Source organism: Nilaparvata lugens, chromosome 11 (assembly GCF_014356525.2).
Source record: "Nilaparvata lugens isolate BPH chromosome 11, ASM1435652v1, whole genome shotgun sequence".
NCBI lineage: Eukaryota > Metazoa > Arthropoda > Insecta > Hemiptera > Delphacidae > Nilaparvata > Nilaparvata lugens.
Genome location: NC_052514.1, coordinates 27,400,136 through 27,415,580, shown reverse-complemented (window position 1 = coordinate 27,415,580; position 15,445 = coordinate 27,400,136). Strand labels below are relative to the sequence as shown.

Sequence of the window (15,445 nt, the reverse complement as noted above, 5' to 3'; positions counted from 1 at the left end):
TAAAGTTGGATTAAGAACCTAAAAGCTAAAAATAAAAACAGACAAAACACGATAAATAGCCCGATAGAAAATACAGAAGTCAACACAAAAAATAAATACTAAAGGTTCAGTATTAAAAATATTATAAATACATGGGTGGAACATTTTAAGTGACCCGTTTGATTGAAAATAATAGGGTAACCTTGCTATTCTGTAAAGGTATTATATAATGAGATGATTTTATAATGTAAAATTCTATAATTGAATCTATTCTCCTTCCAGTTGAAAAAATAGAGCTAAAAACTAAATCATATAAAATAACATTGTCTACAAAAATGGTCTAATACAGATGAATAATCTGTAGTATCTACAACTCATTTCTACTAAAGAAAGCACTTAACATGACAATGACATTAACATTGATGTAGGGTGCCAATATACAGTTCGAAAAGCTATTATCACTAATGGCCACTCTTCAAGAATGGACTTTTTGTGTAGATGTTACTGTTACACCAACTACCTATGATTAGATCAGAATGTACCGTAATAACAGATTAACACAATAATCATGGGATAACTTTCCCTGAAAATTACGTGTGGAGAATCGAGTGATCATCAATCATATTGGGGATTCATGAATTAATTAGAACAATAATTACCTGGGAACAAAATTACTGAACAGTTATTACCTGAGAAAAATTTCTTTCTGATAATTGAACAAAGATCCGTTCCGTGCTATCATCCATCAAACTCATAATATTAGAGTAACTTATTACATGAGAGTTTTTATAGAATAATATCAGATCAGAGTTTAAAAGAGAAATTGAGAAAAAACTTTACTAGGCAGACCTAAATATATTTTCAGAAAAAACAAGTTAGTGTTTACAGTAAAATTGCTCGAAAACTGGAAATGATTAATTGTAAATAACAAATTATCACTGTGAATATACTGTAAATACCCGAATAATCACAGTAAATACCGAAATCCAAATTCCTCTGATCACTCTTCAAAATATTGTTGTTTCACATTTTTCATGACAACCCTTATTCTCAAATCCCTGTTTCTAAATAATGATATTTGATGTAATTTCATAATAATCTTATAAGACATAAATTATTGAAAACACAAATTTAAATTGTCAACCACTTTCTATTTAAATTCGTGTTTTCATTAGGGAAAAGTACCACAACATCACTCACAACACAACTGTAAAACATAAATTATTATTCATGATTATGACATTCAATTTTCGAGTCTAAAATTCTTAGTAAGTTTGTAGAAAACATCTATGGGGATCAGCAGATGAAATTGTCGTACTTGAATGTTGTAGTTTTGAAAGGCATAGATGACACAGTTTCCATATCCTATTTACTAAGAAAATCTACAGCAAAAATTTTCAATGTACTATCATGTTGAATGAAACGGAAATAGAGGCGTGAAAGGAATCATGAGATGAGATGAGATCAAAGCGAGAAATGTTATTCAAAGATAAGTGAATGAACCCGCGCTGACCCCGTTCCTTTTTTGAAAACGTTAATTTATCTCCATGTTGTTGAAAAAGGATTGAAAGTGAAAGTAAGGAGTCCGTTTACTATGTTAATGAGTGTTGCGTTGCGACTGGGAGTCACTATAGTGAGACTATCACTTCCAACTGTCGGCATTCCTTATAAATAGCATAAATGCTTCCCATTCAACCAATTCTGACAGTTTACAGTGAATATAACTAATAGAAAAAGGAACCAACTACACTGAGGATTAACAATGTCATCATTATGTCTAGTTTGGAGGATTAATGGAGAGAGTTCTGATACTGGAGGTGAGAAACGTACGAAAAAAAGAAGACATTTATGGAAATTAAAAGAGGATTTTGGAGAAAAATCAGAAAACGTATACGGTGAGGACAACGAAAGTTTTGACAGAGGTTTTAAACCAATAGAATTCCATTGAGATTTGATGATTTCAAACAGAGATAAAATGCATTCAACCTTGTTGAAATAGAAATAATCTTCTTCAATGTTGTTTTCCATCAAGAACAGCTTTTTATTAAATAACTCTTTGCTATTAAATTATGCTGACAACCAGTAAGATGTCGGACCTGCCGAAATATCTCGTTGTCACAATGAGTGATTAATTCATTTATTGTAAAAAATCTAACTGCTAGTCGTTCTTTTTAATAGCAAAAGTGATAGAATAATCTTACTGAACTCAAGAATACTAAACAGCCTGATATGATTTCAAGGACCATCATGACGTACCAAAATATAATGTTATGAGAAGATTAAAGAAATTTCAAGTCCATCCCCTGCTAATATAGGCTACGAATTTAATACAAATAAAGTATTATTATTGACTAAGATTTGATAATTTTTGGATGGAAAATCACCGATTACCCTGACTGAAGTTTTATCCCATTTGGATGTGGAGAAAATAATACTGGAGCATTCAGAAGTAAACCCTACGATATTAAAATAAATATTATTAGTATATCATTGGCACATTATTCTTGTCACCCAAGGAAGACTAAAAAATACTCTATCAAACACATAAGGGATATATATTAAATAAGTTATCATTGATGATTGATGACAGCGATGATAAGAATAATTGAAAACAACCAAGTGAATCACAGAAGAAAGTTGAAAGATGAATACACTTTACAAACCCGAATAGAAATACAGAAGATAAAGAGGTCTATAAAATCAAATGACACATCTGTTTATGACAATGAAAGAATTTGTTCGACGAATAACAACAATAAAAAACAGAGAGGACAAAAAGCTACAGGACTACCAACCTCTCCGCAACTATGTAGGAGAAAACGTATTCCAAAAAAGGTATCACAGATTTCACTCAACGATTTCTCATCATTGATGCCGGCGATGCAATGTATACTAAAAGGATCTGAGATTAATGAATGAGTGAGTGAAGATTGTAGATGATTAGAGATTCATGTATTGAATTTGAAAGAGAGGGAATGACAAAGGGAGAAAACTACTACTGGAAAGAGGTAAGTCTTGTCCAGAATTTTTCAAACTTGAAACTTATGTTTGTTGACTTGAACTTGACTTCTGCTTGGCATTCTTGAACTAGTTTATTGATCTCTGTCAAGTTCAATGATCTCTTGGACAGCTGACCTCAATGCACAAGTTGCGTGCATCATGTTGTGATAATTTATGCTATTCTACTCAACATTCTTTCAGCTAGTTCCATACCTAGCCATAAGGAAGATCCGGGAATTTTATTAACATGAAAAGACCTAAAATTAAATAGCAATTGATTGAAATATCAGTAGATGGGAAATAAATATCATGACTAGAGGGTGAGGAAATGCAAAATTATGGTAATCAATCCAAGAAAACTTTAAAAATTTAGTAGTTATTACTAAGAGGGCTGTTTTAACAATTAACTTAATTTCAATTTACAATTCCTAACCATTTGTATCGATAAATTCTAAATTTATTATCTTTGAGAAAACACCTTGCAAACGAATATGAAAATAATGTAAAAGGAATGCTTGGAACGATATTGCAACAGTTTTCATCTTGAAACTACGAAGTGATAGATAATATATTATGCATAAAATGTACATAACATAAATCATAAATATCTATCCATCAACGGAAGTTGAAGTTCAAAAGAGTGTCAAATCACAGTGCCATCCTAATGAAATATTCAATCTTTTGAAAGAACAAGGTTCCTGTACATAAATTTTGTAACAAAGAAATATGAAAAGAGATTTGATAACTCTGGGCTAATTTCTTGGTGGACTAATTACAATTTGAGTATAACTCAGTAATTACACATTTTTCCCATAAAAAATATTCCATTATTTTTGTCTAAAGTCTAATAAGCTTAAGATATTTGCCAATCTTTATCCCTCCACAATTTCAGCTACTGAAATGAATACAAGCAGCTCCATATACGAATAATATCGAACTCAAATTTTAATCCTTATGAAAATTAACTCTATTATTTTATTTGGCCACCAAATTCAACATCCGCAAAATCACATAACAATTACCAAGATTCTGACTCATAAACGACCACTTTCTTTCAACCTTTGCACAAGACTCAGAAAAACCATAATCAGCCAAACTTTACATAACATTTCTTTCAACCTGAAATGACCTCATCGATCATTTGCATGACTGTGTCAAAGACGTTATAAAGGCACCTCTATAACATCCTTGGATTGTGTGGGATTCGAAGCCGGAACAACAGGGACAGGATATCCATGTTCCAGGATGGAGCCCCGCCCCGTAAAATGTACTCATACTGTACTTATACTTTATTCTGTACAAGGATCTTGAATGATCCCCTATCCTAAGAATTACAGTGTCACCAGTTATATAATCCAAATTCCATCACCATATGCTCTATGATCCGGTTCTCAATTTTCTTTAGACTGTTACTTATTTGATAAACACTCGAGTAAGCACTCATGACGTGCTTTTGGAGAAAGTAAACAAATGTGACACCTTGGTGAGTCATTTGTGTGGGTGTCTGTGGTGTAAGCGACCCGGAGTTATGAGAGTCAGGTCAATCAACTGTTACAGAATCAGAGAATGCGTTACTCATAAATTTGAATTATGAGTGTGCATCTAAGAAACTTGGAATAAATTTATTTGGGAGAAAAAGACTATCTTCAGAGTAATAAGTATTCTACAAAATTTTGAAATCTATTTTTTAATAAAATGTTGGATAAATCAATAGGCAATTCAATTTTTATAAATTACAGTAGTTGAATTTATAAAGCCTGTCATGAATAATAATTTCCCGTGAAACCCCTTTTAAATTTTTTTCTCAACAAAGATAGAACAGATGGAATAATGAAATAAGTAAGATTTTCTCAACAACGGTAGAATATCACTACTTCATGGCAAAAATATGGAATAATAAAACAAGTAGTCAGTAATGCATATAAAATTCTCCAAATTGATATGTAGATTGCAACATGGTAAAAATATTATTACGAAATAGAAAGTTGAAAAGAAATAACAACATGATGTCATTAAAAAATAACAATACTGATAACAAATCGGAAGTAATGCTCCCCTGAACAAGAGCTGCATTCTTTCAACATAAAATGAATGCCCATTGTCCCATTGTCTTCCTAATCAACAATGCAGCTTCTGGTATGTTGACAACTAAATTGGATGTCCTTAATAAGCCTTAGCACAGATTTCATGTAAGAAAATAGGGAACTAGAGTTTGTCCAGGATAAAGATAATTAAGCAGTCAAAGACTTATATATTAATTTATAGTCTATTCATGATATTCAAAGTGCTGTAATGTAGAAGATTCCATTATTTTTTTATAAGAATTTCATTCAAGTATATTAAGATCTATTTATAAAATAGAATTATAGTACCCTTTGAAATTAATAAAATAATAAAACAAGAATATAAATTGTAACAATTGTAATTGTATTTTTATCATTTTATTAATTTCAACGGGTACTATAATTCTATTTTATAAATACAAGAAAGTAGCCCTGAATTCATACATTTTAAAAAATATTGAGATCTATTTAGTGTGGATGACACGGTTCAACAGTTTTGTATTAGAAAAATATTTGTAAAATGGGACAAACAGAACAGACTGAACAAATTATTTATTTATTTATTCATTGATATAATTACAAATCATATGAATATGATCGGGATAGAACAACAGGTATAGCCCAAAACTATTCTGTTCCAAAATTTTGATAAATAATAAAATGTCCGAAAAAATAGGTTATGTTCTTACTGAGGAAAGTTAAAGTTCAAAGTTCTGTCTAAGAATATATATTAGCTAGAAATTTTGAATTTAGAATGATTAAAATACCAAATTATAGTCAAATTTTGCACTTAATATACAGTTATTTTCAGCTCGTTGGAGATTCGCATTTATAATGAAGATTCCAATTCTGTAAAATGATTGAAAAAAGAATGTAGGCGAACAAATAAAAAACAATAAATTATTTTCAGAATAATAACTTCGAGTAAAATAGTTTCAGAAGTATGAGTCCAGTAAGACTATTTCTTTCAACAATAAATCGCAATTATTTTCCACAACAATAGAATAGCACCTCCGGGATGAACACTTGAATTATGAAGAAACGTCCAGCCTAGAGTCTAGACAATGATAATTCTCACACCAAAATTCGTTCGAGTATATTTTTCCCTTTCTCGTCGTCTAATTCTTGTTCTTTTCCCACTTTCCTTCGTCACCATGTCTTGTCCTTCTCTTTGGCCACTACGTGCCAATTATAGCCCGACAATCACAATCAAGCCAATCGTCAATTTTCTTTCGCCCATTTACTTTTCCTCTTTCTTCTTTCCATTCTTCATCATCTTCACCCGTCGATGACCCAAATCTGTTCTTCAGCCGATTTCACGTGAAGCGCGCACAAGAAAAAGGATAAAAAGTTTTCCTCCGCCATCAGCCGAATAATTGAGTGTTTTCCTTTTCTTCCTACATTTTCCTCGACTCCAACAACTCAACTAACCACAGACTTTCTCACTTTCAACCACGTAAAACAGTGCAAACATTGAAACAGTAAATAATTTCAAGGTTGGTAAAGTAATTTATAAGGATTTAATGAGTTTTATAACATCTAAGCCCAACAAATTAATTGTTGAGAAACAATTATCTTCTATTGGAAGTTATCTTCAAAACCTAATAAGCTCGATGAATAGCCTATAATAGATTAAGTTAAATTCATTTGTTGTTGCAGTTATTGTACAAATAACTACAACAGAATACAACGAGAAATATGTTTTTAGCCCATTTTTTTTTTACTTTTTGTTTAAAACCAAAATTAATTTTTCTGCAATTTCAGATTTCAGTTTCAATATTCATAAATACTATTAATTACAAATCTTATCAATTGTCGACAGACTTAATATTTCCCTTCATAAAGGTGGTCTACAGACATTTGAAATGAAAGTGCTTCTAGAAAGACCGTTTCAGAAGTTCTACTACTGATAAAAGCTCTCAAGAAACAAGCATTTTTACAACACCCCGATATGAGAACAAAAGAGCTAAACGAAAAGTTGTGTGAGGGAGAGATTATTTCTGATAAGAATACACTAATAGGGAAGTGAAACACAAATTTCTGAAATTCCACAGATTTAGGGTAGGGAGTTGTTTTTGTTTTCTTAAATAACTTTGTCATCATGACGATTGTATTGCATTTTTATGTAGAATATTTTTCAGATATGAGAGTAAATAAAAAGGATGTGTCACCAAAATAATTGTTGTGGCACACAACTATGAGCTAAGCGTCAGAATCCTTGCCTATTACAGTAAATACTTCCCGAAAAAAACTTGCTTTTCTGTATTATGCTAAACTGTATTATGCATAATAATACAGTATTATATCATTCGATAATGTCTGTGTTGAATAAAAACAAATTTTATTCTAAATTAATAAGTTTTTCAAACGTTTAATAAAAACCAAGAAACTGTTAGCAAATAAATAATAGAGGATAATTAAAATTTTCAGAACGAAATTTTTAGAAATTGGATAACTATAATTATAGTACTAAGAATACAATACCAAGTTTCAAATTTACATTCAAAATCTAACCCTTTAAGCTGTATAATTAATAAAGTCGGCATTCTTTCAGTCAAGTACATTGAGGTTATGATTTTAAAAATTACTAGTGCATTTCTTTTAGACAATCGAATTATGAATTTCACCAGGCGCGGGAGAGGGATGAGAGGACGCTTCTTTCACTGTCTCTTTCACTCTATTTTTCACGACTGCCTTTTTAATTGTCTGCTCATTGAATGTGACTAATTGAGTCTGACTGCCGCTGATTCGCTGATTATTTTGTCGCTGGCAGACGATTAAAAACTATTTGCAAGTGAAATTTAATGTCTGTACCGATCGCGAAGTTCCTAGTTCCGGTCTGATATGAACAGGAGAGCGAGGTTTCGTTAATCATATTTTAGAAGAAAAACATGCAATTAATCCGCGATGGGCGAAAATAAGAAAATAAGCGCGTGATTAAGTAAATTAAGAAAGGAAACAATAATTAATTATTGTAGATCAACGGCAAATTTTCTATTCGTTAATTTTTAGGGTAAATCTTCATGTAAATTTGTTGAAAAGTATAGATCTTATCAAAACGAAATCACCTAAATGAAAAGCTTGACTTAATATACTATAGCTAATAAATCGGAATGAATTTAGAAGCAGAAGATATGTGTCAAAATTATCAATTAAAGGGAAAATAAAAAGTAAGTTTGAATGATAAAATTATTGAAAATAACTATTATAACAACAAAATAATGATAGAGAACAGGTCGGGTGAAATTCACTTAGTTCAAATTAGGAATTAATGAAATGTATCAGATTGAAGATAGAATGAATTAAAGAGAAAAGTTATTGAATATCTTATGTTTGGGAGGAGACTGTGAATTGAGAATGGAAAAAATAAGAAAACCTGAAAAACCGAAAACTAGATTCTACTTAATATAAAAAATCTGGTGTGGTGCACTCACACAACTTTCCTTGCCGTTATGAAAATTTATCAACTGACGCTAGTGTTCCCGCGCATCTCAAGTCTACTTTTCTAAGATCTGAGCCAGCTGGTGACAGGACAATAACGCTAGATATACACGAGATCTGCTATCTCTTCATAGTGAATGATTTAATAGAATCAACAGTTTGCAATTGACTAATCTTATTTTCTCGAATTTCGAGCTTATTTTAAATTTTAGGTGAAAATGTTACTGAACATTGATTGTAGAGATTTTTATGCTCAATCTTTTTCAGTCGAATTTTTTTTGTTTAAATTGTATCTGAAGCCTGATATGGCTGATAATTGGGAATCTAAAACCAAACTTTGCATAGATGGTGCAATGCTCCTGAAATTTTTACAGATATGGGACTTGTGGCAGTTGATAGAGCTTATCAATGACTATTCTAGGTATAAATTTGATCAAAATCGTTGGAGCCGTTTTTGAGAAAATCGCGAAGAACCCTGTTTTTGACAACATTTTCGCCATTTTAGCCGCCATCTTGAATTGGATTTGTTCAAAATTGTTCGTGTCGGATCCTTATAGGGGAAGGACCTTAAGTTCCAAATTCCAAGTCATTCCGTTAATTGGGAGATGAGATATTGTGTACACAGACGCACATACACTCATACACACACACACACACACACACACACACACACACACACACACACACATATACATAACTTACATACCAATACCCAAAAACCACTTTTTTTACTCAGGGGACCTTGAAACGATAGAAATTGATAGAAATTTAGAAATTGGGGTACCTTAATTTTTTTCGGAAAGCAATACTTTCCTTACCTATGGTAATAGGGCAAGGAAAGTAAAAATAGATTCTACTTATATGGCAACCAAAGATTTGGAAATTTATTTATTTTTTTGAACTATTTTTGACGACACTAGTCTAGTTTTTGAATAATGGTTATTGAACTAATACACACCTGAGTACTAGTTTAATAACTATTATTAAAAAAATAGACTGTAGTGACGTAAAAAATAGTTTAAAAAAAAGATTAACTAGCAGTTCGCCATGGAAAGTAAGTATATTTATTCATGAAAACATAGAATCAAACAGGATTGTTTCCATAGCACAATATTCTCAATGATTCTTGATACATTATGTATGAATACAAAAAAGTAGGAAAAATCACAAAAATTGTAATATATGAAAATTAGCAGAGGATAAATTCTATGTGAGCCGCCAACCATGACTTTTACTGACGGGATAAAACGTTCACCATCTTTTTGATCAGATACAGAAGCCTAATGAACCGGATAGACAACGATTAGTTTAGAATTGGGTTTGCCGACAATAGCGAAATTAGAAAGGATTCAATAAAAAAACGCGCGTTTTTGTGTGGCTACCAGCGAAAGTTGAACAGAATTGGCTAACAAGTGAGTAGTGATGAATTACGCGCTCGATTAGGTAAATGCCGGGAGAGATCATCATACTTCAAGGTGAGATAGAGATGAGTGCATAACAACAAAAAACTAGTAGCATATCAGAATGAAAGGGAAAATAACACCTTCGAAACTAGAGATTGAAATGAAGATACTATATGAAGCGTATAGTACTCATTCATTCATGGGTCTTGCAAGACCTGGCAATACTTTGTCATTTGTGACAAAGAATCAATCAATCAATCAATTAATCAATCAATCATGTAGCAAAAGCTATACATAGCATAGCTACTCTACCTCTAGAAAAAATGAAAAAAAATGTTAGCCAGCCACATTTCGTGAAATTCCTAGGGGTTGCTCTGGATCAGTGTCTCTATTGGGATTGTTATACTGATCAGCTCTGTGGGAGGATGCACTCCGACAAATTAGAAAATTGAATGATACCAAACTCACAATGGCAGTCTACCACTCACTCATAATGTCACACATCAGCTATGCCATTATTGTGTGGGGTGGGTCGTGCCAGAATTTGGAGAGGGTGTTCAAGCTCCAAAAAAAGATGTTAGAGCGATCAAAGGTATTATGCCTTTAGAGTCCTGTAGGAACCATTTCAAAGAATTAAGCATACTAACCGTTCCCTCTATTTATATCTATGAGGTGATTATGCATGTTAGAAGAAAGACTAGAAATGCTGATTCACATGGATGCAATACACGAAATAGAGGAGACTATGCTCCACTGTATCACAGAACAGCTCTTTTTGAGAAAAAACCAACATATATGGGACTTAAATTTATTAAAAGGCTTCCTATACTCATTTGAAAAATTGTGAAGATGTCAATGTTTTTGAGGAGTTGAAAAGTTTTTTGATGTTTGGAGTATTCTATACCACAGAAGAGTTTGAGGGTAGAGAGGGTTCCTTTGTGTGATTTTTTCTTATTTTTTTTATATTACTGTATGTATTATACATTTTTGACAATTCCTATACTCTGATTAGAGTCTCTGGGAAGCTTTAAAAACAAACAAACAAATCTTACATCAGGACACCTCCTATAAGCGCGTAAATGTAACATTTCTGTTGGGCACTGCAATTATTGAGATATCATAAAGGGTGACAAGAAATCGACTGCATAGCCCTGACCCTTGAGATTGAAATACCAGTTGAGACAACATGAGGGAGTTTAGAGCTTAAAACTTGCAGATATCATAAGAAAGAATTATGAATACTTCACCCATTTTGATTCAGCGAAATAAGATCACAATGTTTGAATATCTATTGATTTTTGAGCTTTCTATAGATTTTTTCTTTTATTGATATAATTCACTCATATATAATATCATTGTTTACAAATTATTTTATTGGTATAAGTATAAGCATTACAATAGAAAACAGTTGTTGTTCCACAACTTATGTTCTAAAATGTAATCAAATAAATTGTTTAACGTCATGACATAAGCAATATGTTCACATCGTTCAGCAAGTTCATTTAAAAAACGGTAACTAGTGAATTCCTAATTTTCAACTAGGAATGATTGATAGAAATTATGACGGCCATACTTTAGTTATGGTAGATCAGAGGCATAGTTTCCTTAGTAATCATCTTCATCTACTACACGTATATATTCCCACAGGAGTAATCCTTAAAAAATCTAGAAGTAATAGTAAAACACGAATACTGCTAGAAGTAAGCTAAATTTCAGCATTAATCCAGAGATATGAGTTAACAGGTATAGAGGACACAATAAGTCAATGTGAAGGATAAGATCAAAGGCATCTAGAAAGATCAAATGCATAGTTTACAACCAGTAATCTCCAGCACCTTCCCATGAAATCAATCTGTACTATCAAGTGCTAGACAGACACAGACACACAGGTGTCGAGGAAAATTTCTGAAGGATCAAAACGGATTAGGAGAAGGTGGAGAAGGATGAAAATAAGAGACCGGATAGAGCTGGCCCTGTTACTTGTGCTAAATAGCATGAATTGTGGGTCAAACAGACCACGTGACCTGGGTTCTCAGCCAATCACAGTGCAGGGATGGGAAGTAGGTTGCCAGGGGAACACAAGAGACTCACTCTCTTCAAAGAACCGTTGCTTCAAGACATACTGTAGGCTCTACTCTAGCACTATAGGCTACTAGACTAGACTTTTTCTATTTTTGTTGGTGTGAACAACACGACAGCACGTCTGCATACACGCGCGCCTGGATCTAGAGATAGAGAATGAGACTAGATAGGAAAACGAGGAAGAAGAAGAGGAATGATGATGATGATGAAAAATAGAATGAATGCCTTTACTGTTCCTAGTGAGCCAAGTTAGGGCTCAGTCGGTCCTCTTTTACACTCAACATGAAGAGGAGGGAATCATGATTAAGAAAAGAGGTTATAATAATGATCAAGGAGGAGAAATATAATGATAAAGGTACAAAAACGTACAAGGTAAAGAAAAAAGGGAGATTACAAGGATAAGAGAAATAAATTAAATTTGAAGCAGAGGTAGCGAATATGGAATGGAATCGACCATCGGCAAATGATAACTGATAGTGTAATATTGCGAAATAGCGATAAAAATTGAAGCAGGAAAGTAAAATAAGGAAATTGTCGGATAAGAATAAGAGTTGAAATGATAAGAATTGGAATATTATACATTATTTATAAGAGTTGAAAATAAGAATTGAAACTGGTGATAAAAATTGAAGCAGAACATAACAAATATCATAAACAATGAAATAATTAGAACTGTAGGAGCAAAATAAGAGTTAATGAAGAAAATGGAAAAGAAAGAAAGGAGGAAAAACAACATTAAGGAGCTAAATGAGGTTAAGTGATGAGGAGAGGAGAGAAAAAACAAAGGGAGAGGAGACAGGAAAAATATAGCAAATAAAAAGAAAAGAGGCAGATAAATGAAAGGTAACGAAGTGAAGAGGAAGATTGGAAAAAGAAGGATGAATGAGGAGTAGGAGGAGAAAAAATGCAAGAGTGATTGATTGATTTTTTTATTTTTTGCTGTGCTAGGTCTTGACACACCCATTGTACACAAACAGCATCACAAAATGCATATTTAGATAATTGGAAAAAAGGGAGAGAAGGAAAGACGAGAAGAAGAAAAGAGATTGAAGAAGATGAGATGAAAAGAGAAAGACAGCAGCAGGTATTTGTAGTTGGTAGGTCAATGAACTTGGCTGACAGTGAAAGTAGTAGCACTGGCATTGCTCACTGCTCACTGCTGACATTGTTAACGAAAAATGAAATGAGCAGAAGGAAAATGAAAAGGCGCTGGGAAATTACCGTGAAGAAGTACAACTGGATAATTCATTTTTAGGTTGGTGAATGCTCGTGATACACATAGAGGATAGTAACAATGGAGAGGATGTCATCTATATAGCCAAATAATTATCTTCTAGATCTGTGGTGACACTGATATTCTCATACTGTAAACTGATGAGAAATCACATATATGTGCTACTCCTAGATACTATTTAATGTAAACATGCAACTACACGGCATAGAGAAAACATAGATAGTAATTGAATAAAAATGGGTTTCTCTAATCTATGGTTTTAATAGAGGAAACTTAGAAAATTATACATGAATTCTAAAATAGTAAAAACGAGATGTTTAGTGTTTACCAGCTAAATATAATTTTAGACGAATGAGATTTCGAATACCTATTATTGAAAACAGTGTCGTATATAGAATATATTTTGGGGGGGGGTGTGGCAAGGTTAATGTTAGGTTAAGTGATTTTAAGTAACACCCCATGATACTTAATATCAGTTCTGCTGCTCATATTCAGAGGGTAATTTGCGCTGAACGCCCTTTTTACTTTACCGTCAGGCCGTCAAAAATTCAGATTACTGTACTTTTTCCTGTACTGATTTTTCTTCATATACATTATTTCGGGTGGGAGGAGAGGGTGGTCTGCCCCCTCCTTATATACGCCCCTGATTGAAAACATAATTGGATGTTCAACTAGTTAGTATAGAATGCTTTATTAAACATTTCAAATAATTTCATCGATCTGTTCACCAACATACAACATCATTTATTATGTTCAGCATCATGGGAGCACTGCCAGAAAGAGGCAACAATAAGTGTAACCAATAAAACAATACCTAAACATTAGTTTTATCCTTCTGTTTCATATTAGATGTTTCATCGCCATTATATATTACAGGAGCAATGCTAGAAAGGAGCTTTATTGATGTCTATAGTAGAATTTAAATAACCTCACACTTGAAGGGATATGCGGAGCAGAGATATTGAGGGAGATGGAAAACCAGTTCAGCCAATTAGAGTGATTGGAGTCATAGAAAGAAGCGCAGTTGCCAAGTTGACGATCGGGCTCAGTCGATGCGGTGCTTTCAGAGAGCAAAATAGGTATGCGTATCATGAGGTGTTGAACACTCACCAAAGACTACAGAACACTATCCGCTCTGGTACGGCAACATCGCCGCCTCTGTATCCCTAATTTTCTCTCCTCTGCATATCCCTATAACTCGGAAGTTCTTTTAGTTCGATTATAGAGGCCCATTGATGGCTCAAATTATATATATTCAGAAGACAAGGTGGGAGCTTCTCGCAAGGGACTCCCCACCAACAAAAGTCACACAAATTTACTTTTTTATTGACAACCAAGTATCTATTAGCAGAGACCAAGACGGTATCTTTAGGCTACTCTATGCTATTATAGCAATTTATCGTTAATGAGCAAAAATCGGTTTGTGTTACAGAACGATGACGATAACAACACTATTGAGCAAGATGGTAAAGCGGCCCACATCAGGCCTGACCAGCAGAACGCAGCTGACCGGCTACCTGCTATTGGGCCTCATCTGTTCGGGCGCCATTGCACCAGCCATGAGCTACCCGGGCAGCGACTTCAACCCCGCTCTCATCCACGAAGCCAGGCAGGCGCATGCGCAAGCAATCCACACCAGCTCCTATGAGCCACACCAGCCCCATCCGCAGTACCACCACCCGGCACCAGAGGCCAGGAAGTTCGCCGAAAAGCCCAACGCCAGCAAAAAGGTGCAGGCGCTCGAGGACAGGAACGATCTCGATGATATACAGACCAATCAAATTCAGGTAACATCAGGAATTTCAATGATGAAGTGACAAGGAGACTGTGGTCCGGTTGCACAAAAGCCTGTTACATTTCAATCATGAATAAATCCCCAATAATCAATCAGAGAAGGCTTTGTAGAAAAGAAGGCTTTTCTGATTGGCTCTTGTGGCATTTAATTACGGTTGCAATTCAACAGCCTCTTGTGCAATCGGGGCTGTGAATAAGGAAGTGCTGCTTCAGTACAATGAAATAATTGTAAGGCGATAAAGGACTGGTTGCACAAAATCCTATTAAATTTTAACCGTGATTAAATGTCACAAGAACAGATCAGAGAAGTCTTCTTTTCAAAAAAGCATTCTGTGATTGGTTCTCATGGCATTCAATCATGATTATAATTCAACAGATTCTTGCTTCTTGTGCAACCGGGCCAAAGTCTTAACCTGCTCTTGGTTACGGTTCAATGGATTAATCTATTC

The 15,445-nt window shown here is 33.6% G+C and overlaps 1 protein-coding gene across 1 annotated transcript in view; it reads left to right on the top strand.

Moving 5' to 3' along the window:
• The window catches only part of LOC111061473, a 38,403-nt gene that overhangs the window by 11,455 nt on the left and 11,503 nt on the right, over positions 1-15,445 (top strand). The window contains exon 2 of the mRNA XM_039437267.1: positions 14,635-14,989. Within this exon, the coding sequence (XP_039293201.1) occupies positions 14,639-14,989 (351 nt within the window). The 5' untranslated portion in view covers positions 14,635-14,638. The remainder of the gene's footprint in view (positions 1-14,634; positions 14,990-15,445) is intronic.